The following is a 23950-nucleotide window of genomic DNA, read 5'->3' as shown; positions in this document are numbered from 1 at the left end:
GCTCTCCAGCCCGATGGGGTGTTCAGAGCAGCAACAGGGCTGGTGCTGCTGGCTTCTCAAACTGCACACCAGGGAGTGTTAGACTTTGGCAAACTGCCTACCTGAGCTCCGGAGGAGTGAAAAAGGAGAAAACAAGTTTTGACTGGTAACATTTACAGTGACACTATCAATCACTGGCAAACTTGGACAACTCCAGTTAATTTTTGCTTGGAATGATAAAATACTCCACCGGTGAAGAAAATAACAGGAAGCTGCATGCAGGGCTATTTTTCTTCTTTTTCTTTCTATTTAGAAGAAAAAATCGTATTAAATCTGCAGCATTTTAATCAAATACAAAGAAAATTGAAGCATCCACAAATAAGCCTACATTTTCAATTGGCTGTTGTTGCTTTCACCTAAAAGTTTATAGTTTGATTTTTTTTTTCCTAACAAATCTGAAACATTTCAAGAGAAACTGGTATTTGTGAGCAGGTCCTTTAGTCTGTCTTTGAAGAAAGAGGAGTCTGAAATAGAACAGAATTATTCAACCAGCTCTAGACTAAGAACACTTCCCTGGAGGCGTAGATCTGGCAGCATGTAGGTGAATTTGATTTCTTACTCAGAAAAATTATCTGTGTTATTAATATTAACACATGCTTAGAGGAACAAATGTATAAGATATTCTAAAATGCAGCTGAAGATGGATCCTACAGCCCGAACTGCTGGTACTCCACGCACAGATGGCCAACCCATGAGGGACAGGGAAAAGGAAAGGTGTCAGGGAGACTGGCTGGGACTTCCAGGACACCACTCAGACCGACACTCCTGGCTGCCAGCCATCGCTGGAAGGTCGCTGCATTTCCTCACACCACATTTACATGCGTGCACACAGTGCTGGAAGAATAAACCCCTGTCTGTTGTGCCTCCACGGTGGCTGTTCTCAAAGGAAACAAAAAAAAAAAAGTGGAGCATCCTTCAGAACAGGTTCCCAGCTCTTGTCTTCCATTTGAAAAAAATAAAGTAATAAAGATTCTTCCTCTGATTCGTCCATCGTGCACCAACAAACTAAATTTTGTATTGTGGTTTGGCATTTAAAGCTTACTGATTTTCTTTTAATAAGACACTAATTTGCTCAAGATAAAAGTCTGGCTGGCATAGAAAAAGCTTTTTATTTTCACTGTCTTCTGCAACAAACTTTTGCTATCCTGTGCTAAGCAGGTTCACAGAAGGCACCCATATTTCTTGGGGTTTTATTACTTATTTTTATTTTCTGCTACACAGAGTCACAAAATGAGGGGAAAATATGTCAAGGCTTCCAAAGAATCAAAATTTATTCATAGAAAAGAAAGCAGAAGGAACAGTCACGAGCAAGGAACACTGAAGTCATCTAGCTTGTAATAAAGTCTATAGCTAACTAGCCACAGGTGCTCTTTACATCCCAGGAGCAAATGAGAGAGTGATTGATAGGGATGGCAGAATGGTTCTGCAACCATAATACAGTCTTTCTGGAGCACAGGTTTGCACCTGCTCAAAGACTAGGCATTAATATTTATTTAAACAAGGCCATTAAAAAGAGCGGAGGGGTGGAGAAGAAATCATTAAGTATCTACACCAAGGTAGAACAAAGCACGCCCACGCCAAAAGAGTCTTCTGCAATGCAGAGGCAACACCCCAGCTCTGGCTAGCAGAGCGAGGTGCAGGTCCTGGGTATGATCTCCCAGCTTTTCGTGGTGTGTAACATTCAGGATGTGCCTCTGCTGCAGAGTAAACCTCTTCCTAGTGGCTAGGTTGCATGCCACAGTCTAAAATCAGAGTGGATGTCAGAGCCACGTGTAGTATCTATGGCCAGATTTACTGCGTTATTTAGTTGTGTCAAGAGGCAAATATCGTTCAGCCTGCACCAGTGCTGCAGTGATCCCTCTTAGGAGCCCAACTAACTTTGTAGATCTAACCCTAAGTCAGATCTCATTTTGCTTACAAGTCAGCTGAGCCTATGGATAAGAACAAACACATCAGCAGCCAGGCAATCCAAGTCCAAGGGGACACACTGAAGCACTGTGTTTGCTACACATGAAAGCACCAAAATGCATTTCCACAAGTCCTCAGTTCCTCCCGATTCTGCTTTGCCCAGAGGTGAAGTCCAAGACAAGTGCACTCTGCCCACCTTCCCTCCCAGTTCTCAGCAGCCGAGGTCAGGTCCTCTAAAGGGTCTGGAAATCTGGGCTGCCTTCCCACCCCATTTTACATCATCGTTGGTGAGATTGGTCTAGAACCAAGGGAATTTTTACGAAGCTATCCATAGGCTAGAATTAACTGAATTTCTGATACCACTAAAAAAATACGTATTTGTTGACTTGTACTTATTAGGTGGGTCTATATTTTATAGATACAGATAACTGGATGCGTAGAAAAGTTACAGCTCAGGTTTTTTTTAGATCTGAAATATACTTCTCACTTGCGGCACGTCTCTCCTTCCAATAAACCTGACATGCTTCATACACTTCGCTATTTGATCATAATTGCTGGACTGTTGAAATAGAACTTGTGATCGAAGGGTAACTCTGTGCAAATTTACAGTATTATAGCTATTCTTAAATATAAAATATCTCAAACCATTATTTAAAAAGGAGCTTAGGTGCTTAAATATAATTAAAGGAATCAAATTTCTAAGGAGATGATCAAAATTAAAACAGCTTTACTCCTTCAAAAAGAGTCAAAAAGAGCTGTGAGAATCAGTTCAATTATGCATCTGTCTGCTATTTTACGCAGTATAAACCCAGCAGCTATCTCCACGTGGAAGCAAAACTTCAAATACCATAGCAGGAAAAGCACTGCACAAAGAGAGCTGCTCCAGATCTGGAACATTCACCCCATTTTTTACTGCAAGGGTGACTGAACAGTGACGGACCTTGCCCACAGAGGCTGTGGAGCCTCCACCCATGAGGATGGTAAAAATCCAACCTGCACAGCCCGGAGCAACCTGCAGCAGGAGCCCCTGTCTGTGCGTACGTATACGTATGGTGTGTCTGCTGAGCCACACAGCGATGCCTGTGATATGCAACACTCCACTACAACGCACTCCTGTTCCTTCTGCTCACTTCTGAGCTCCTTTGAAACTACTTCCAGTTCCAAGTTCAACTTTTCCAGAATCCGAGGCTTTCAGAAAGCTAATTCTTAAAAAGCTAATTAATTCCCCATAGGCTTTTTTTTTTTCCCCTTCCCTTTTGACTCAGTAAATATTTCTGAGATGGCTTTTTGTATAATCAGTGTTAGCAGCTCATTAAAATGCACAGTATGTGTATCATTCGGAATGTGACATGGCTCAGCATGGATGCTCAAGCTGCTTAAAAAGACAGAGAAGAAACAGATGAGGATAAAATGAAAGCAAAAACCCAACATTTCTTATAAGTTGACACCACAGTTAAGAATTTAAGACAGAGCAGGGAGCCTTCAGCCCTGCTAGTAGGGGAAAAGTCTAATTGCTCAGAGCACGCACCGCTCTCTCCAGCCTGCATGTTTTCCAGAGAGATTTCTTTTGCAGGGGTCTTTAAGGTGCTAAAAAATAATTGACTCTACTATCAGGTAATTGTATAAGGTTTTCACTCTGAATAATATGAGGATTCATCTTGAATTAATAATGAATGAAGTAATTTAAAAGGCCCCTAAGTTTATACAGGCAGAAATAAATAATACCTCAATAAGGGACATTTTATCTTCCATGAAAACAAATAAATGCTTTTTTAAAAGCGTTTTTGAGAAGCACTGAGTCGCTAACACGCCAGATGATGGTCAGGTAGGCAACTAGACTCAGGACTTCTGATAAAAGAAGATACTCAGTCTCCTCAGATTTCCTGAGTATCACTTATGCTTGATAGCTGTAGAAAACACAAAGGTTGGAAATATTGCTTTGGGTCACAAGAAGAAAGCCCAAGACAAAGGGCTCACTCAGTAGTGGGTGGCTGCAAAGCTGTCGTTCCACTTTATTTAATTGGCCTTAATTCAGTTAGTGTGCTCTCTCTATTGGATAAAATACACCCTCGTTTGTTTATGGACAAATTATAAATGAGCGACATCGTAGCGAAATGGTAACAATGCTCAACTGTAAGCTAATTAGTGGCCGTGCGTGCAGTACCTCCTTGCAGCGTGCTGTAGGCACAAGCTGGTTGTAGCAGCACCTCTGAGCATCAGGGCTGGCACCACAGCCATCCCCTCGCCTGCACGTGCAGGAGCAGCAGCAGAGCTGAGGTTAATTGAAATAAAATTAATAAATAAATAAAAAGATCAAAGCAAGGTGCCTCATCACAGCCTCGTGTGCAGCAGCCGTATGGCTTAAGGGCCAAAGGGAACCTGTGGTGGCGATTCTTATTACTGGATTTAAGTCTGAGTGCCCACGTTAGAATTTAAATTAAATTAAATATTGACCAAGGAAGAACTTGCTGTCATTTTCAGGGTGAAAAGCCTGAATTACCAAGGAAACAGGAATCTGTGAAAGTAACATCATACTTTCACCTTCAGGAAAAAAAAAAACCTACAATCTGAAGATACACAGCAAGGGGTGGGCTTTTTGTCAGAAGGAATCAAATGGATTCTTTTTGTTCATGTACGACAAAAACTCCCACTGATACAGCAAACCAGTGAGCTTTTCCTTGACCAATAATAGTGAGTTGAAAGGCTAAACAGCCACTTGCTGTGAACATATATGTGTTCTTCTCTTGACCCAGGGACTTCTGGACTACCCATGGCAGCAGCACATCTCAGCACCGCCAGCACAGCCGTCCTGCTGGGGTTTGGGCAGGAGCTGGGACATCTGCTCTGAAAAATCACCACTCAGACAAAATCTTTGGTGTTGCCTGTTGTCTTCTCGATACATTTCAAATCCAAATTAGCTCTGGCAAATAGAGAAAGATTTGTCTAACAAAAAAGGCTGTAAGTTCAGCAGGCTGGCCAAAAAAAATGGAAGAAAAAAATCAAAGAGCTTTTTCTGATGCATCTATCAGTATCGAAACTGAGATTTGAGGATCAAAAACTTAGATGACAGCTTAGCTGCTTGGCGATGCATGAGGAAAAAGAAAACTGAGTTCACTTTTTGCTAGATACATCAGCTTTGTGAGAACTAGAAAGAATAAAGCTTCCCCTGAAGAGCTGAATGAATATACATTACAGATGGTACAGCGTGGAGGTTAAGACTGGAGGTATTTGCTGCAAAGTGAAATTCAGTTTTTCTTATATTGATTCTACATAAAATTCAATTCCCCTTTTTCTCTAAATAATTGTTAAATCAACAGTTTAAGTTTTCCTTCTCATGGAAAAATTAGCTAGTGCTTTATTAGATGGTCATGTAGAAACATGAGATACCATAAAAAAGAAAACATCTATTTTTCTTTAATGAGATTTAATGACGGTGTAAATTGCTATTTCTGGTAAGCAGTAGACAATTACCCTGCATGATTTCTGAGTTGAACAGATCAGTGGGATGGTTCAGATTTCACTCCCTACTTTTGCTACCTGCCACTGTGACAATGACAGCCGGAGACCAAGGCAGATGCTCCACGTCAACGTTCAGGGAGAGGAAACAGGAGGTCTCTGACACTCTCTCTAAAAACGCATTTGCTGGCAGAGCTCTAATGCAAGCAATTCTCAATTCAGAGAAATTTAATTCCTAGCAGTAGGCTGGGGGGAAAGGGCGAGGAGTAATGACGGTACTTTAGCTTGGGTTTGCAAAACATAAAGAACAAATGCATCTCAGTAACATTTAAAGAATATATGAACAAGTACGTTGCCATCTTTTAATTGAACAGGAATTAAGCATGTGCTTAACACAAAGCAAGGGCTGAAGCAATGTGCTGAGCTGGGACTGTTGTGTTAAAAGGAAGAAATTCCCCATTTGCTCTGAGTAAGCCCCACTGGCTACAAGGAGGGGAGATTTCCAAGTGTTGGCACCCAATGAGCAAAGAAATCTCTGCCTGGCAGCCTCGGGTGCGGCGGAGTCACAGCCTGCAGGGGCGATGAAGTCACAGAACCTGAGTCAGGTGGATGACAGAATCAGTGTGGAAAGGATTATTAGTGTGGAAGGTATTAACAGAAGATGTGCAGAGCAGCTCTCCTCCCTGCGGCTGATGCAGACGAAGCCGCTCGTGTCCCCCTGCAGCAAGGAGCCCCGGGGCAGCGGTCACACATCTCTGGCACCAGCACAGCTGCAGAGCTGCTGGGCTCCTTGCAGGATGCATGGTGCTCTCACCGTGGTCCCTAACAATGATTCCTCCCCTGCTCCTTTTAATGAATGGTAATAGAGGACTCTTGATTAGAAGCCTTTCATCATTTTAGGACTAGGGGCTTTAGCTTTCTGACCTACTTTCCTTGCCAATGAAATTCCATTTTTAGCTTCAACTCAAGGTCTGAATGTTACCCGAATTCAGACCATCTGTTTTAACAGCCTACAGGCTGAGAAGTTGATCCAAGCCAGAAAGAATAAACGGAACCAGCGTGTGCATACATTGAGTATTCTCAACCCCCAGTGTCTTAAATAACGTACCGGGTTTATTCCCGAGTCTACATAAACATTCCCATTTCTTTAGGCAGCCTCTGCTGCTGCTGTAAGGAACATTTACGCTACCAGTTGCTATCAGAGACCTTCCCAGTTCAGTCACCTTTCTCGTGCAAGGACAGGAACAAGAAAGCTATAACTGTCCCCAGGTCAGCCTGACCCCTTCACGTGGCTTTGAGGAGGGTTGGGATGGGCTGCCCAGGAGAATTCCTCCCTGAGCAAGCCATGAGGAAAATCTGCCTTCCTTTCTGATGCTCATGGGTAGAGAAGCAGCAGAACTTGCATCTCCTCAGAGAAATCATTCCTCAACATTACCTCAACCCCTCCTACTAGGTAACTGCCAACAACTTTCCAAAAAATCCCAACTAATCTAAGCACTGAAGCTAATAAGCACCCATTGCTAGCACGGACACACATCCACAGAACTCATCCCCTCGCAGCTCGGCTGTTGGTTGTAAATCCAGCAGAATATCTAGGGAGGATGAGAGCATCCATGTAGACATTAAGAAATAAAACATGCCAGGGAAAAAGAAAATACCGGTACAAAACCAAGCCAAACCTTGCAGAAGTTGAATACCCACCTGGGGAGCTGCCCACCTCAAAACAAGGCAGAAAATAAGGGTATTTAATGTAAAAGAAACCTAGCATGAAATAGGCTCTGTACTTCCCCAGACACAGCTGATTTGCTGTTCAAGTCTGTCATTTGACAGCCTGTTTATAGATTTGCTTGCTCCAAAGCCGTCGTGGATCTGTTTACAGCACGCTCTTTCAGGAGGCACAAGTCTCACATCAGGCTCCTCGGGCATTCACCGGCGCATCGTGGCCTTCCTAGGCTTAGAGTATTTGAAAAGCTGACAATGCTCCAAACTACCCTTGTTGACACTCAGTCTATGTCCACAAAACACTTTAAAGAAAAACTCTGCTTACTCTTTGTGGCCTCCCTCTGCCCCAAAATATGTCTTTTAGTAAGAGGGAAGATGCTGGGATACAGGTTTATCAGTCAGCAACTGCCATCTTACATCCCCTGCATCCAGAGAAACCAGAGGAAACAATAACCACGCAATAACAGAGTTTTATGAACGTTAAGCCCCTCCCCAGGTGCATGCTTTATACACACACTGCCTGAAAAGCTGGCAAATAAAACAGGCTGCTGGAAAAGAGCATCCTCTGCAAAGTTCTTTCACCGTCCCCGCAGAGCCGTTACTGCTGTAGCTCCTTCTAATGTCCCCGTACTACACAATCTTCCAGCTTTTTGACAATTCCCTGTTTGTAGGGCTGTGAACGCTGCACAGAGAAAGGATCATCAGAGATGCTTCTGGGAGTCTATTTTTAGAGTGAGTCATTTGATGAGCTGTTCAGCACCTTATTTATTGCTGTCTCCAGCTGGAGGAGCTAAGCAGTGTCCAGACACCTCTACGGCTAAAACCAGAACTCAGAAGCAGTGACCTCTATTTTCTGTACTGACAGGGAGAAAAACAACAGCACATTAAGTTGTCAAGGCTAATAGCTACTAATTAGGGTGAATGACATACGACCCCTTTTATATCCAAAGTACAAAGAAGGTCCAATACAAATAAATAAAATAAGAAAACTCTACATTCACAGTCTTTTCCAGTCTATAGTGACCATTTAAAGGTAATTTCCCAATGCTTTGTTTAAGGCTTTACTTGCACTTTACATGATGTGTACAGTGGGTAAGAGCCTCAGTGATCACAGAGCTTCCTTGGAAGGAAACGTGGCTTTGAAGGGACATTGGGAGAAGAAAACAGGAGAAATAGCAGCCAGGTCATTTTAAGCATGGGATAAATGTGTAAGAACTGCAGAATCACTCTCAGTGCACCGAGCACTGGGGGTACCACGACAGCAAGGGCAACCCCTCCTAAAGTCCCTCACCCTCATGTACCCCAGCAGGGGCAGCTCCCCTAGAGCGGGCAGCAAGCAGAACAACAAATCCAGCAACTGAAAACCGCTCAAATCTGTTGCCATCTAACTGGATTCCTGGCAAAATAAATAAGAAATATGTTTATCTCTAGGCATGTTCCTCATCTAACCTAGCCAATTCTCAGCATTTATCCCTGGGCATGCCTGGAGCCACAGGCAGGCTGTTTATTCCAGCTCTCTGTACAACCACCTCGCATTAGTAAAATTTGTAACGGAGCGGCACTGCTGGGTGCTGGGGACATTCAGCATGTGGGGCAGTTAGGGCTCTGAGGAACTTGATGCCTCATCTCACCAAGCAGGCGAGGAGTAAATAACCAAGTGCAATTTCATCAAGGGGGAGCTGAGGTCCCAAAACCTGAAATGACTTCCTAAAGGTCACAGGAAAATGTACTGAATTTGCAGCCCCTGTTGTTTGCATCACAGGCTCTAACATCCCGTTAGGCCCTCTGAATGTTAATCATTTCCTAACTCTTTTATCTTCTTACTGCTCTAATGAGCTTATTGATGAATTGCTTAAAATGCACCTTCTGTAGCAGAAATTTTTTAGGTGACAAGTTGCCTTGTACTAAACAAATTAATAGGCAAGCTGGGTTCTCTCATTCCATTTTAAAAAACGTTGGTTTTAAAATGCTCAATTAGTACTAACTGAAATACAATATTTGAGATTATTTGGCACTATATCTGTTATAAATATGCCACGTGGCCATTAGCACTTGTGGTAGCATTCAGGACAAAAATAAATTGTCACCCCAGCATTTAACACTGCAGCAGCCACTGCTCCAAGCTCCCCAAGCCACTGTGCCTGGAGCCATCCTGCACCGTGCTCCTTCCCCACTGCTAAAATGCAATTCAGGTCTGAACATTGCCAGTTTTGTATTCCTCCCTGTTCTTCTTGCTTATCGTAAGACATCCAGGAGGCAGGGGTACACAGAACAATCTGTCCTGTAGCTTTCTGAGTAATGCCCATGCTCTGCACTGACCCACATACTCCAGGGGCACACACCTGGAGGTAACCCTGATCCTTAGAAGTCTGAATGGATTTTTCTTTTTAAGAATAGGTCGTCTAAAAATAGCCCAAGTTCCCCAGAAGCATAGCTGGATTTTACTCTGAGCACAAAGCCAGGACACTTCCAAGTACCACTGACACTTGCACTGCAGGTCAGTAGCCCAGGAAAAGCAGAACCATGGCTGTGAACACGTGCCGTGCCATGCAGCCCCCAGTGCCCAGCCCAGCACATCCTCTCCGCAGGTAATTCTGCAGTAGATCCAGAGGAGTCAGTGTCAGAGCGGAGAAATTCTAGGCCTCGTTCCTGCACAGCCTACTCCAGCCAGTGCAAAATTTCCCATCACTGTCTCTTTCCCAACAATTTTTTATTTTGCAAATAAAGTCCTGCACCTCCCCAGAAAAATCAGTCTCCACACTCCGAGATCCTGCCTGTTTTAAAGCAACTTCTCTGAAGTCCCAAGTAATGAGGTAACTCTCAGTCTGTGTGTAAGAACAAAACTCAACAAGGCAGACCAAGAGGCAGACGCTTCTTATTATACTTCCTCCAAATGCACAGAAGGGCTTTCTCTCCATACTCCAGGTCACTGAGATCATGTTTGAGGCATATGATTAATTTGTCAGCCCTATCGTGTTAAGGGGCAGTAGCAAAAAAAAAGTGAGAAAGATTTTTTTAGAACAGTGTTAAATGAGGCAGAAGACCTTGTCACTTAGCAAGAGCTTTTAAACTATCTTTGCATAAAGCAGCAGCAGCTGGGAAGTTAACAGACGTAAATAGCACGGCATCGATTTGCGGCACTCTGAGCGCGAGTGCGCACAGGGCAGGTGAGCACAGGAGAAGGATTCTGCTTGGAATAATTAAGCATTAGCTAGTGATGTCTGAAAAATAAAACCTCAGCTATAAATCACTTTAATTTTCGGTATTTGCTCCATCAAACACCAGAATACCCCAAAGAAAAGCATGGAAATCCCAAACGCCATCTGATAGCAACCAGAAGCCTTCCAGATCTCAAGCTCCCTGAAACAAGGGACATCTTCCTCAGGCCCAGACTTCAGCATCATTTCCCTGTCCTCTACAACATTTCAGCAGGCTGCAGTGCCTAGGTCCTCCCTTCCACTCCTGGCTGTAACCAGATCAGACAAACCTGCTTGCAGTGGGATTTTGCCTGACCTCCTGAGCCCCAAAGGTGCTTTGGGAATTCCTGTACTCCAGAGGCTTGCACACAGCCAGTTTGGTGTCAACCCCTCTAAAAAACACACAGACACACGCACAAAAACAAACAAAAAACCTGTTATTTGGCCATTTGCTTTTCCCTTTCCTCCAGCTGAAAATCACTTCCCTGAATTCGGATGTTAATACACCCTTGCACACAAGCACGCAATAACTGGCTCCCTGAAACAATTCCTGGAAATTCAGGCAGCGGCTGCGCTAATCGTGCTCCTACCATACTCTGAGGGCATTAGCTACAAACGAGCTCTTTGTTACACGATCAGAACGCAGCGCAGCCCACCTCCAGCTTTCTGGATGGGTTTTTATTTGCCTATCAACCATGTGCAGAAGAAAGCATTGAAGTCGCTTCAAGAGGGTAAACGGCAGGGGAGAACGAGCCTCCTGCGGAGGTTTCCTCTGCATCTGCTGAAGGCAGGGCAGCAACGTTTGCACTGCCAGCAGCTGCTGCCCGACTGGGTATCAGAGGCTGTGCTGCGAGACGGGAGAGCTGTCAGCAACGGTGCGGTCGGTTAGAATTAAGAGGTCCCATCACCTGGCATAAAACATGGGGATTGTGTCAGGCCAAACTGTAAATCAAAATGCAAAATCCCAGTTACCTTCACTGTAACACAGCGTTATGGAACAAGTGCCACACTCGCTCCTATTGCACTGCCGAGTGGCCATAAGCACATCGGTTACCTTTACAGAAGGAAATGTTAAAGCTTAAGTATAAAACCACTACAAAGGGCTTTTGCAATTTGCAGAGTGAAAATATAGACAGCAAAAAAAGCACTAGGAGCAGTGATTTATCATGTGCAACCTAAAAAACCTAAGCCAGCAGGATCTCCCATCTGCAGAAAATGGATTATTTCATCTCCGATTCTGCCGGTATTATTTAACATACATATTACAATAGTTAATGAAAAGATTGCTGGGTCAGCCTCAGTGCAGAAGTTTGTCTTAACATTTTTCAGCTGGACTCATTCCTGAGAATTCATTCATTACCGAATGCAGACTTTATTGCACCCCGTGTTTCTGAATGCATAGATGGCAAGGAAACTGCCGCGTCTTTAAACACAAGCGTCAGTCAGTCCTCGTTTGCACCTCGATACAAGGGAATGAAAATACATGAACTGGTCACAAGCAGACGTACATGCAGACAAACTTTGTTAGAGCTCATTGACATGGAGAGGTAGGTGCTGAATGAGTGAGGGCATGAATTTAACATGCTGAGCCACTGCCTGGGCTGGCACAGGCATTCTGCAGCCAGGGCACCCTTCTTTGGTGTAGTTCAATCCATTGCCAGAATGTGGTGTAAATCCACAGGATGCGTTGCTTGTATGGCAGGTTTCTGTTTTATTGTCTCACCTGGACACCCATGCTGCTGCTCGCTCAGAGAACCTGAACAGGCTTTTGGTGCCACCGCACTGGTCTGAAGGAGGGGCTTCCCCTTTTTTTGTTCTTTCCCCTCTAGTTATGGTGACATGGTGCCCAAGACAATTGCCGGGAAGATATTTGGCTCCATTTGCTCCCTGAGCGGGGTGCTGGTCATTGCTCTGCCCGTTCCGGTCATTGTCTCCAACTTCAGCCGAATTTACCACCAGAACCAGCGGGCCGACAAGAGGAGAGCGCAGAAGGTAAGACAAAACCCACACCCCAGCACAAGCTGGGTACTGGACATGCTACACATCGTAGGGCCATAAAGGGTGGTTTATAGACCAGGATATCTGATCCAAGCATCCCCCTCCCACCAATATCACCCACTAAAGTATAAAAAATAAATTATCACCACCTGAACATGGACTTGAACCCTGGACTCTCGTTGTCAGAAGCAATACGGCTTTTATTGCTCACTCTGTCACAGACGTGAGAAATAAATACGTACATATAGAGGCACCCTAAGTGTCCCCTAAGTCACTAAAGGGAGCTGTTGGTCTTTCTGGCTGTCTGGTTCCTGCTGCCTCTCTGCCCTGGAGGTTTGAAGACACAAACCCAGAAACACATAGTTATCAGCTACACACACCCCTAACATAGAAAAAATACACTGAGAATACAAAAAAAAACAAGCAAACAAAACCCAACAACCTGGAAATGCTAGGGGATTACCGGATATTCTGTTTTTACCAGTATAAACCTACTGATTCACTCAAAGTATGACAGATTATTATAACTCCATTTCAGCCTGCTAAATTACAACAAAACCAGAATCAGGTTTTTACAATAACTGTACGCTAAAGGTTTGGTTTAGTTCTCCCGATGGAATTCTGTCTGCCAGAAATTCAAGACCCAGGGGATCTGCTGGCAAACAGTAGCAGCAAGATGTGCCATTTCTGCTGGGGGCAAGCAGCTGGGTCCTGCCTACTGCTCGCATCTCAGGGAGCTGACAGCAGAGCGCTGAGATACAAGACCTACAAAACCACAACATCTGGCAGGCAAAGCACATAAGCAGAGTAACAGAGAGGCAGAATCACACAGGAATGAATTACAGGCTCCGTAAATCGGTGCTGGGATTTACATCTATATCTGCATTAGGTTTGGCATTATCACTTAGAAGAGGAAGAAATCCAAACTCCAGATCAGGGCAAAGCCACACTGGGGAGTGTGTTTGGAAGCTTCCATCTCTGCCCTGAGTCCTTTCTGTTGGGGACCACCAGATGTTCCATCACACTGTCTTCTCTCCCTCATGCACAGAGAAATGCTCTGTGAATTTGTAAAGCTGCTTCCTGGGTCGTAGCTTCTGAGCTTCCACTCTCCAGCTGCGTCAGCCTCCTACCTTTCAGCAGCACTTACATCCACTTTAAATTAAACAAAATCTCTTTCACTGAACAGTGTGCACGCAGACAGCACCCTTTATCGGGATGTTGGCTGCAGAAATGTAACCTGGCAGGTAACAAACAGGACAGCATTACAAGCATTACAACAACCTTTTACTACTTCAGTGTTAACAGCTAATTTAGCTTTGCATCACTGGAAGACAGGTGAACTCTCCATTCCGTCTGTATTTAAAAGTATAAATCCAGAACCTTAGAGAACAACACAACCAGCAACAAAACCTCAGCCTGTTAACAACTGATTTCTTCGTACGGTGAACTTACAGGTCAATGCAGTAACTGCTAAGCAGCTATAAGGACAAATGCTCCTCTGCAGTTAGCAACACATTTTGTGTTTTCAAACGTATGAATTTTTATTATATTATATATAATATATAATATATATAAAAGAAAAACAAACAACAGAAAAGAGACCCCAATTGCTCCCATTCAAAACTCTTAAATATTGCCTAAAAGAAGCGTTTCTAAAAAGAAACATGCACATAGAAGTTCATTAAGGGGCCAGTGCACAATAGCCCAGTTACATAAGTGAAGACTAAGAGAAAGCACTTGTTCTACTGAACCAGTACGTAAATATGCTGAGACACAGAGCTTGCTTTAGAGTACAGCCCAGGCAGATAAACGGGCAAGACAAATAACCAAACAGGACTTGTGCGTAGCCACGGATGACAATACAAAGAAGCTCCAGAGCTGACTCCAGATCAGTGCTTGTGGCTGACGCTGTCCCGGGCAGGCAGCATACCAAAGGTTTTTGTTCTGATTCATTTTTTCCTTTATTGTTGGACTGCAGTGCACCTGGTGGCAAGGAAACGTGCCACCACCACCTTTGATGCCAATATGATTGACTGCAGCTTTTATAAGGTCTGCTGTATTGACACATAGTGTATGATTTCTCCCCATTTGAATTTCTAATTCCCTTGATATTGGATGAATTTCTGGGCTAAGAAAGTTTTCTCAAGTCAAAAGTGTGAGTAATTTGCACATGATCATCACTGCATGAATACTAAGGAGAGCAAGAGAGACAGAAGCACACTGATGACAGTGATGCCGCGATGTCTCTCTGGAGATGGTCAGGATGGGCACAGAGAGAGTCTGTGTTGGAACAAGTCCATTACCAGCATCACCCTCCAGAGGACTCAGTTTCTTCTTCAGCCATAAGAAAATTTTAGTAATAGAACTCTGTTCCCATTTAATTAAAGATACAAAGACATTTACGTGGCTTTTTCGAGAAGGCTGGAGAAAGCTCTTTGCACCTTCTCAGCCCTTGAATACGCCCACCAACAGCATCTCTGTGAGCAGAGTTAGGAGACACCGCTTGGAAGAAATAACACAGACATCTTCCTAAGGTTCTAGGGTGCTAAATAAATTCTTCTTCTCTTTTAGTTGAGGAGTAAATAATTTTAGGGTGTTATGATGAGTGCTTTAGAACTTCAGTTTCTTCCAAGAATCGTACCTGTTACAACATCAGGTACATTTGAAGAGTAGGTTACGGATCAGGTTTATTATTTTGTTCATAACTCATACTGAGGAAAAGGCATTTAAATAGCATGAGTAAAATACAAGGGGGGTTGTTACCACCAGCACCTATTCTTCTACTAACTGAGGAAAAGTGTTCCTAAAAAAAAGAGAGGGAGGGGTAAAAAAAGGGGAGAACAACAAGGAAAGAAAAAAGAAAAAAACCACCAACAATGGTGCTTTAATCACCTCAGAGATAAATTATTCCTTGCCAAACCTGCAGTGCAAGAGAATTAATTACAAGAAGATCTAGTAATCTTAATTTATTGTGCTGTGTCATCAAATTTTGTCCTCTGGCACGCAGCAAGGACCAGGTCACTCTGAATGGAGGATGAATTGATCATTTCTGACACGGCTCATTTTGGCAAAATTGTTTTTTGGTTGCTCCCCTCCACCCCCCAAAGACTTTTTTTCTTTTTGACTGATGTGCTAAGAATAGACCTTCCTGACATTGAAACGATGCTGTTCTTTACTGAATGTCACAGTCTCTGGGTTTAAAGGAGAACTTGACACTTAAAAGGCTTGACAATTGAATGACTTTGTAATTCACGTATTGCTGGAGTCCCTCTTGCCGCTCAGCCTGCAGTTCAGATGCAACATGAAGAAGCAGACAAGTATCAGAGCTGGCTTGAGCACAGCTCCCACTTTGCAGCCCTAGGAAGGAGGAGCAGAGGCAGTGAGGAGCAGCTGCTGAGCATGCTGCTCCTTTGACAGCAAAACACTTTGTTGTTTACAAGTTAGCCACTGCAAACACGACCTCAAGCCACAATGCTGTTCCCACCTGAGTGAGGTAGTAGAGAAATGCATGGCTGAGGCTGCCAGATAATGTAATAGACACGGCCTTGGAGCTTGGTGCAGCCAGGTCCCAGAAGAGCACGCTGCTCTCCCATGGTTTACATGGACGATCTGCACTCTCCCAGGGAAGAGCCAACCACCCACGTTTAGGATAGGAAAGGTCCACCCAGAACAAATGTTTTTGCATAGCAGCTATCACATAAAACCGCAGCACAGGACTGAAAAGTGCAACGTAGGCTATCAAGGAGTGGATGGCACAGCCTAGGTGGAGCAGAGCAGCGGACGCGTTGCCAGGCGGGTGAATTAAAGTACTCAATCACAGAGCTGCTAACAGCAGGAGACAGCAACGAGGCGGGGAGGGAGAAGCCACATCTTCAGATGGAAGTCGCCGAGAGGAAATAGATGGAGGAAGGTTATTCCAGACCACAAGGACTGCTGGCGAGGTGGCTGCACACAGGCAGCTGTGACTGCGGGCGGACGAAGAGGTAACTATGGAGATGCTGAAAAGGGGCTTAAGCCAAAAGGAAGAGTAAGGACACAAATATCTTTCTGATTGTTCCATAAGAGGCACGCTAGAAACAGCCTGTTCCAGACCCAGCCGTCACTCCCAGAGGCATGGAAAACAGGACTGCAGTCAGCAGAGCTGCTGGAGAGGGAAGATGGTGACGAAGAGAATGCTTAATGCTGGATTTATGTCATCGTCTTACCCATGAGAAAGGCGGCCCACACACCTGTCAATAACAAGGCCATTATAATAATTGATTTTCTACAGAGCAGGGGAGTCAGCTTTGAAATGTTCTGTTTTTCAGCTGACACCCTAAATTTTGGAGGTGGGTTAGCGAACTTCAAAGCGTGGAACAGAACGGCCAGAAAAAGTGACTCGAGCAGAGCTGAGCTGTCTAAGGAGAGCTCAGCGACAGAACATGACTCAGTTCCCAGCAGGGGATGGGGTTGGGAACTTGAGGAGAGAGAGAAACAATAAGGTTAAAACTGGAGCTGGCTGACATTTAAAAAACATGTTTTTTTCAACCACAATGAATCTGGGTGGAATATGTTTTTGTTGTTGTTGATAGTTAACAGTTTCTGACAGGGAGAAGAGATTTTTTACTTTTATTTTTAAAGAAGAAACTTCAGTTTTTCTGGGGTAGGTACCTCTTCCTCCTCTTTGTCCTGTTTGCCACATTCCATAATACAAATCAGGGAAAAAAAAAAAACACAACCAACCAACCAGGGATCTGTCCTCTTCTCCTTCATACCACCCACAAAAGCAAGTGGCATCCTCCACCAGTTCAGCTAGTTCAAAGTCCCTGGCTCCCAAACTACATCAAACTACCAGATGTCTGCAGTCCATCACGTCCCAGTCCTGACCAGGTAGTGCCCGTAGTGCTTAAGAACCCGACCGATCCCCCCCAGAGGGCTCCGTGGCTGCTCCAGGACTGTGGTGCCTCCTCTCCCCACCTGCTGGAAGGCCAGGCTGGGGGCTGTGTCCAGATGGCTCGTTACGTAGCACAGTTGGTAGGATTTGTAGTGGCTGATGTTGCCGGCTTCATCCCAGATGTCTAAATAAATGCTATCTGAAATTGCCTCATCTAGGAGACCTGCGTTCAAAACGTTCTGCCAAAAGCCTTGGGAAGCTCCGTCCCACTTTGGAACAGGCTTCTAGAGATCAGACTCTTTGCTGTTACCTCTGCTAAGCAGTTATTTTGCCACTGTGCCTCAGCAACGCAGAACCAAGCGGGCTGGTGCTGTTCAGCTTCTGTGCAGCTCCCAGTCTGTGTGCTGAACGCACAGCCTTGTGCCGGTGCACCTACAATGCATGGTTACGTCTGGATTAAGCACCATGGTTATATCCACTGGGTCAGGAAAAAAACATCACTTAAATCAGATAAAAGTGGCAGTAAAGCTTACTGCTGTAACTGATTGGTACCCTGCCAGTGATTAGCAAGTGAGGAGCAGCATTTGTCCTGATAGAGGTGGTGCTGGGAGGGCAGTCCCCTCCCCACACGTGTCAGACAGGTGGGAAAACCCTGCAGCCTCCTAGCACATCGCCCAAGGGCCTCTGCAAAAATTCTCTGCAACCATTCCCAACCGTCCCACATGGCCCAACACAAAAAGTCCCAAATCCCATTATTGCACTCCTCCCACTCCACCCCGCAGCCATGGTCTGCAAAGTCTGACTCAGAGCAAGTCTTTGTTGTTTAGAGGTCAGGAAAATCCAATCAAGCAGTACGTGCGGACAACTTCAGCATCGGATCAGGCTCTAAACCTGCACAAGGCAGGCCCTCTCCAGGCACAAACAGGAGCCTGCCACCCTCCTGTCTCCCCACTACAGCCACTGTCGTTGTGACCAACACGGATGTTGCAGCACCGTCACCCTTCCGTGCTCCCCTCTCTGTGATTCAGGTGTTCTCAAGCATAAAACTGGGATAAATCCGCTTCTTTCCTGGCTCAGTGGCTTCTTGTAGAGTTAGTTCACGCACAAGGTTATAAACTGAAACCATCCTGTGGTAATACTGTTTATACGTGGTTTTACATTTCTATCTCTGAGCTGTCACACTGGTGATTCCTGCCTTCTCGCCGAGCAAGGCAGCAGAGCGGCAGCATGCGGTTCCCTGCCCAGCCATGGGGAAGCAGCACGGTGAGGGCTGCCAGAGCAGGGAACAGAGAGCGTGCGTGCAGCTTACTGACATTTTTCAAAAAATATATCTTTTTGCGGAAATCACAGTCTGCCTGCAAGTACTCTGCAGGAAGAAAAAGGAGTTCGATTTCCCAGACAAATTGCTCCTGAGGAAATAGTTTTTCTCCTCGTTGTCACAGCCGAGCAGAACTCTTCTGTTTACTATGCAGACCGGTGCCTGGTGGCAATTTGAGCCACCTGTTCTCCGGGTAAGCGCAGCCATTTAGCCCGAACTCAGCACTAACTCCAAACAAATACAATAATAAGGAGCAATTCTACACATTGTCCACCAGCTCCAGCACCCAGCCGCCAGCCAGCCCATTTCTGTCCACATATGAAACATCAGCTTCGTTAGCAACTGAGTCAGGACAATTAGGAGCCATTCTAGCAGGAACGTGCAACGATGCTGGAATGCAAACCAAGGCCAGGGAAGCAAGTAACCATGACAACTCCACAGCTTTCTGCTGACAGCCCAGGGAGCGCTGCAGCACCCGATATAGCACGAGAAGCAGGTTTCTCCCTCGATATTTGCCAAAGCGAGGCATGCAGCCAATGTTTTGTGGCTGTCGTAGAGATGCGAGCTGTGACACACATTTTTCTTTAAGCCTCCACTCGTCAAATACGACCAGGGGACGGGGTTCTGACGGGCCTTTCTTTTCCAAAAGCCGGCTGCAAGAGGCTTGTCCCCAGGGACCTCAGAAACAGGAGGAACAACTAAGAGCAGATTCAGTACGAAAGCCAATTGCACTGCACAACTTTATTGTCATCTGATGACTTCGGAGTCATTTTCCTTTGCCAGCCAGCAACACTTCTCTCAATTACTGCTGAGAGCCTGAAGTACGGAGCAGTGACACGGAGCACAGCTCCTGCCCTTACCCAGGCTGGAGCTGCCCAAACTCACGCAAGGAAAGCCTAACACCGGCCACTCCACTTGCTGCCCATGGGTACCTGCGCTTCAGAGCCAAGTGCTCTAGTTGCTAATGAGTCAGCAACAAAGCAGGAAAACAGCCCTGCTGCCTCCTCATCCCCTGCTGCTTCATTCCACTGGGAGCTGTACAGGTTTAGGTAGTTCTCCCAAGTTTCATACGAAGGTTTGTGGTTGTTTTTCTCCTCCTGTTTTCTCTGTCTTCCCATGGAAGGTGTGAGAAGCACTACATGAAGTGATGGCCTCCATTTTTTGTAGCTAATCACAAGCCTCCACACCATTAATTACTGTTCATATATCAGGCCTAGTAAATTGGCATCTGACACTAGATTAAATCCTGTTAATTTCTCCATCCCCTGAATAGTTTATAGCTATTAATTAGGGGTGTGAGCTGTGTGAAGGATGTTATAACAAGTGAGATCTGGAGACAGACAGACAAATCCCAGGCAGATATTCATCATACTTTGCTTTCTCTGAAACCAAGAACCTCTATAACAACAGAGAACAGCAAGCTCTCCATCAATGATGCAGGAAAACATGAGGCTTTTTTCTTGAGAAGACGCTTATTAATGTTTCTAAACAAATTCCAACACCCTAGCTTAAACCCCATGACATTTCACTTCCAACTCTAATGAACTATAACATATTCCCAGAACACTGCAACTGCACCTCTTTGACCATGCATCCCTGGAGTGACTTTAACTCGAGCTCCGAGATCTATTAGAGTGGTAAGAAGACAAAAGCATGTGCAGTGTTGTTTGTGTGTGTGTTTGTTTTTTTTTTTTTCTTTTCAATTACCATATTAATAGGAAAGCTTAAGAAGTGAAGGGAGCTAACTTTGTCAACTGGACTAGCAGTTCTTACAGAGATCAGGGTCTGAATACAACCCTCACTGGGTAGATGGCTGGGTAGCTGGGGAAAAACAAGAGAAATATGCAGGGCATCTATAGAGGATGGAAATAGGAAATGACCTTGCAAAAAGCTTACTTTTTAAGTGTCAAGCAAAGGAATAAAGTGAGAATTATCAAACTCCAGGAAAAATGAAGCTTATTCTGTTCTTTGCAGTAGAATGAATAAGCAGCAAACACCAGAAAGGGAACGGTCTACGTAAAAAGAAAACGTCAATACAATGGCAACTGAGTAAAGCTGGAGATAAATACATGCAGGCAGGAAATCAGAAGCTATTTTCTAAACAGAAGAATGAGGTTCTAAAGTAGATGCCCAACAGGAGTATGAGCTTCACTAATTTTAAGCCAGAGCTTTTTAGGTTTGCAGTAGGCGAGAACTGGCTTCGGTGCTCAAGAGACTTCCTGACAGTCTTGCATTTCCCAATTTGAGTTTTGTGTATTATGACTCTTTTCAAAGTTCTGTTTCATCAGCGAGGATATCTATGACTAGTAGAGAAGTTGAGATCCATTAAACTCCATATTCTGTGCATTGTTCTATAAATAGATTGAACATCATGTTCTTCAGTGTTGGAAAAGATTAAACGATATAGTGCATTTGAAATGATGTTCTGTTGCTTTAATGGTGCCAAGGGTAAGGTACGATTAAAAGGAGAGCCACAGAGGAGGGGAGGGGAATCTTTCATCTCTGGAAAGTAATGAAGAGGCCCAAAATAAGATCAAGGTCTGACTCTAAGTGGTTCTATCAAATTATATAGGAATATAATGAGTTCTACACAGTCTAATTTTCATATGCAGCTCTACAATATCTCCCCCAAAGCAAAAGCGACAGAATATTTAAACTTGGCTCAAAAGCTGCTTAATGTAAAGAATTGAGAGGAAGGGAAGTCCAAATGTGCATACTTCGTTTCTCAGAAAGGTTAAAATGACAGAAAGATGATCTGCAGAAACTGACTTTTCTAATTCTGCTGTAACTCCATCGCCTATTGCAATAGCCAGATGGAGCCAGGGTTAGCAGAATAACAACCAGTACTTATTATATGGGCCATTTGCTTTTTAAACAGCTATTATTTTGCTCACTGTTCAAACGCATGTAATAACCCCGAGTCCTAATTTGGCAGTCCAGCCTGTTTCCAAGCTTTGTTAAAGATGGCATATCAGCTTCTCGGAGCCATAAGTAGGACAGATGAGTGTCGCATGATTATATTGAGGAAAGCACTCCACAAGCGGTAGATTCATTTAATTTCTTGTCTGCTCTAGACAGTATTTTTTTTATTATTTTTTTATTTTTTAAAAGAAGAATTTTCTGTTTTCTACTTGCAAAGGAAGACTACCCCAACAGACCAGGGGAGCTAAGCTGTTTTCCACCAGATGAAGATTGAATTCATCCCTTTTCTAAGTTATACATGTGTATTGAATTACCACTCAGGAGTACAAATTGAAGTCTTTGCTGAATTCTTTTTTTTTTTTGACTCTAATTTTATTATAAAATTCAAAGACAAGATCATTTCAAGTGCAAACTCAAACTAGCATCCGATGCAGACAAACGCACGAAGAAGAAGAAAAAAAAGAGCATTTACTGAATGGCTCTGATATTGTACCCTAGAAATAAAAAGCAGATCAAAACTATTCCGTTGATTACTTTTGAGAGAAGCTTCACGTCAGCAGTAAAAGACCAGTGGTGTACACGTACTGCACCCCTGGACTCACTGCAGCAGTCACCAACAGGACTGCTCAGATTCAAACTAATTGCTTGGGAGATAAAATGTGAGGCACTATTAAATATCCAATGTAGCTGCATTTTCTGCCAGAAATGCTCTTCATGTGGTTTTAGCAGATAAAGTTGGATGGGAGGAGTAATGCTAATAACAGCTTCAGCCCAAAGAGGGAGCAGGAGGGGGCACAGGACCCGCACATCCAGTACCTGACATACATGTGCTCCAGCCCATCTCCTTGAGCAAAGGCACAGAAGATCTGGGAAGCTGAAGATGTCTGGCAAATATGAAATTATGTCATAGATTGTAACTTAATAGTTTATGATACCACATAAATCAAGAGCGAACATTATCTCCATAAGAACTAGATGAAAATCATTAATAAATAATAATTAGCTGTTTCCTGGGCCTGCCATCTGGTAAGCATTTTTCCTAGCCTGCAACTCCTGCTTCTTTCCCTTCTCCAACGCAGCTGAACAGTGAAGGCATGCTATTCTATTTCCCCTTTGCCAGCCCCTTTGGATAATGCAGGTACCCAGGATGCTGTCGGCCCCTTACATCATCCTCACCACCTATCTCAGCACTCTACACGTGCAGGGCTCCGCTGCCATTCTGCTTATTCAGTCTCCAGTTTCTTAAAAAGCAGCAAGGAGCCAGAAGTTATTGAGCCCTGCCTTCCACCCTGCTCTCAGAAACACGTGGGCACTAAGATAACCAAATTAATCATTCCAACCTGTAAGTGGCTGTCATTAGTATTATTATTTTCATCATATAAATTATCTTCCAGATTAGGTCATATGCATTTTGAGATCCTGTGGTTTCCTAGCAACTCCTCTTACCACTCCACATGCAGACACAGTGTGCCGTTTTCTTTCCTTTTTTAGACTCTCTGTGCAGGGGTTATATTCAGTAACAGTGATCTCAGGCCTGGCCCTAATGACCTTTAGTCTGCCACATTTGTGGGATGAGATGCAGAAGACAGCTATCCCCTCCAAAGACATTTGCTGCAGATGGTCAAAAACCCATGGTCCTGCACTTGGCTTTCTCCTGTCCTGCAGAGCAGCAGTACTAAGGCATGCAAACAGAGCTGAAATAACAAAAGCATCCCCACAAGTGTTATAAACTGGCAGAATTTGGAAGACCCTATCAGCCTAATCTTGGACGGTTAAATATGTGCCAGTACATAGTGTAGGGTCCTCTACAAAACACTGCTCCTTTGAAGTCTGTGTGGGGCACCCTAAGTGCAAGGCTTCTGCTCCTGCACGTTACTCTTCCCCTATCTGTCCAAGCATACCTTTGCTGGCCTGCCCCATCCAGACTGATAGATCCCAGCACGTAACATAAAACTCTGCTGAAACAGCCAGCTTTGACCTGCTTTGTCTGTAACCCAAATTGTAAGCGTGCTGCCAGGTGCCCTTCTCACCCACAATCCACTCAGCTCAGTCACCCAGACCGGTGTCCAACCTCCACTGCAATGCCAGGGGAGAGCTGCGGTGCTGCTCTCAGGTGTGATTAAAGTACTGCATCCTGCAGAAACACAAAACACCTACCTAGACATCTTGTAAAGCTCACACAACTTGATAGACATGCTTTCTAAATAATGCACATTTACACATAAACAGATTTTTACATAAAAACCGTGAACCATAGCTTTAGAGTTGTTTCTAGTCCAACTTGGGAAATTATCTGGAGGGCCAAACCAATTTTAGGCACCTATTTTAATTAACTTCTCTAGCTGACTTAATCAAGATATCTACCAAATTTAATCATGATGGGGGCACAGAGTTAGGTGATGTGACTATCCTAGACAGCCTTTTGTGTAAGGAAAATAGGATTAATTTCTGCCCTGCCCCACTGACATTTTTTAAAATAACAACGTCTGTTCTAAACTACAAAAGCTATGGGGTTTA

The 23950-nt window shown here is 44.2% G+C and overlaps 1 protein-coding gene across 6 annotated transcripts in view; it reads left to right on the top strand.

Moving 5' to 3' along the window:
- Window positions 1-23950, top strand: part of KCND3 (potassium voltage-gated channel subfamily D member 3) — a 115782-nt gene that overhangs the window by 71131 nt on the left and 20701 nt on the right. For all 6 annotated transcript variants that reach the window (XM_084497852.1, XM_084497849.1, XM_084497850.1 and 3 more), the window contains exon 3: window positions 12152-12314. In XM_084497852.1, coding sequence (XP_084353978.1) covers window positions 12152-12314 — 163 coding nt within the window. The remainder of the gene's footprint in view (window positions 1-12151; window positions 12315-23950) is intronic.

The sequence above is a fragment of the Aythya ferina genome, assembly GCF_964211825.1.
Source record: "Aythya ferina genome assembly, chromosome: 25".
Taxonomy (NCBI): domain Eukaryota; kingdom Metazoa; phylum Chordata; class Aves; order Anseriformes; family Anatidae; genus Aythya; species Aythya ferina.
Note: the sequence above shows the minus strand (reverse complement) of the source record. Positions and strands in the feature narration are given on the sequence as shown.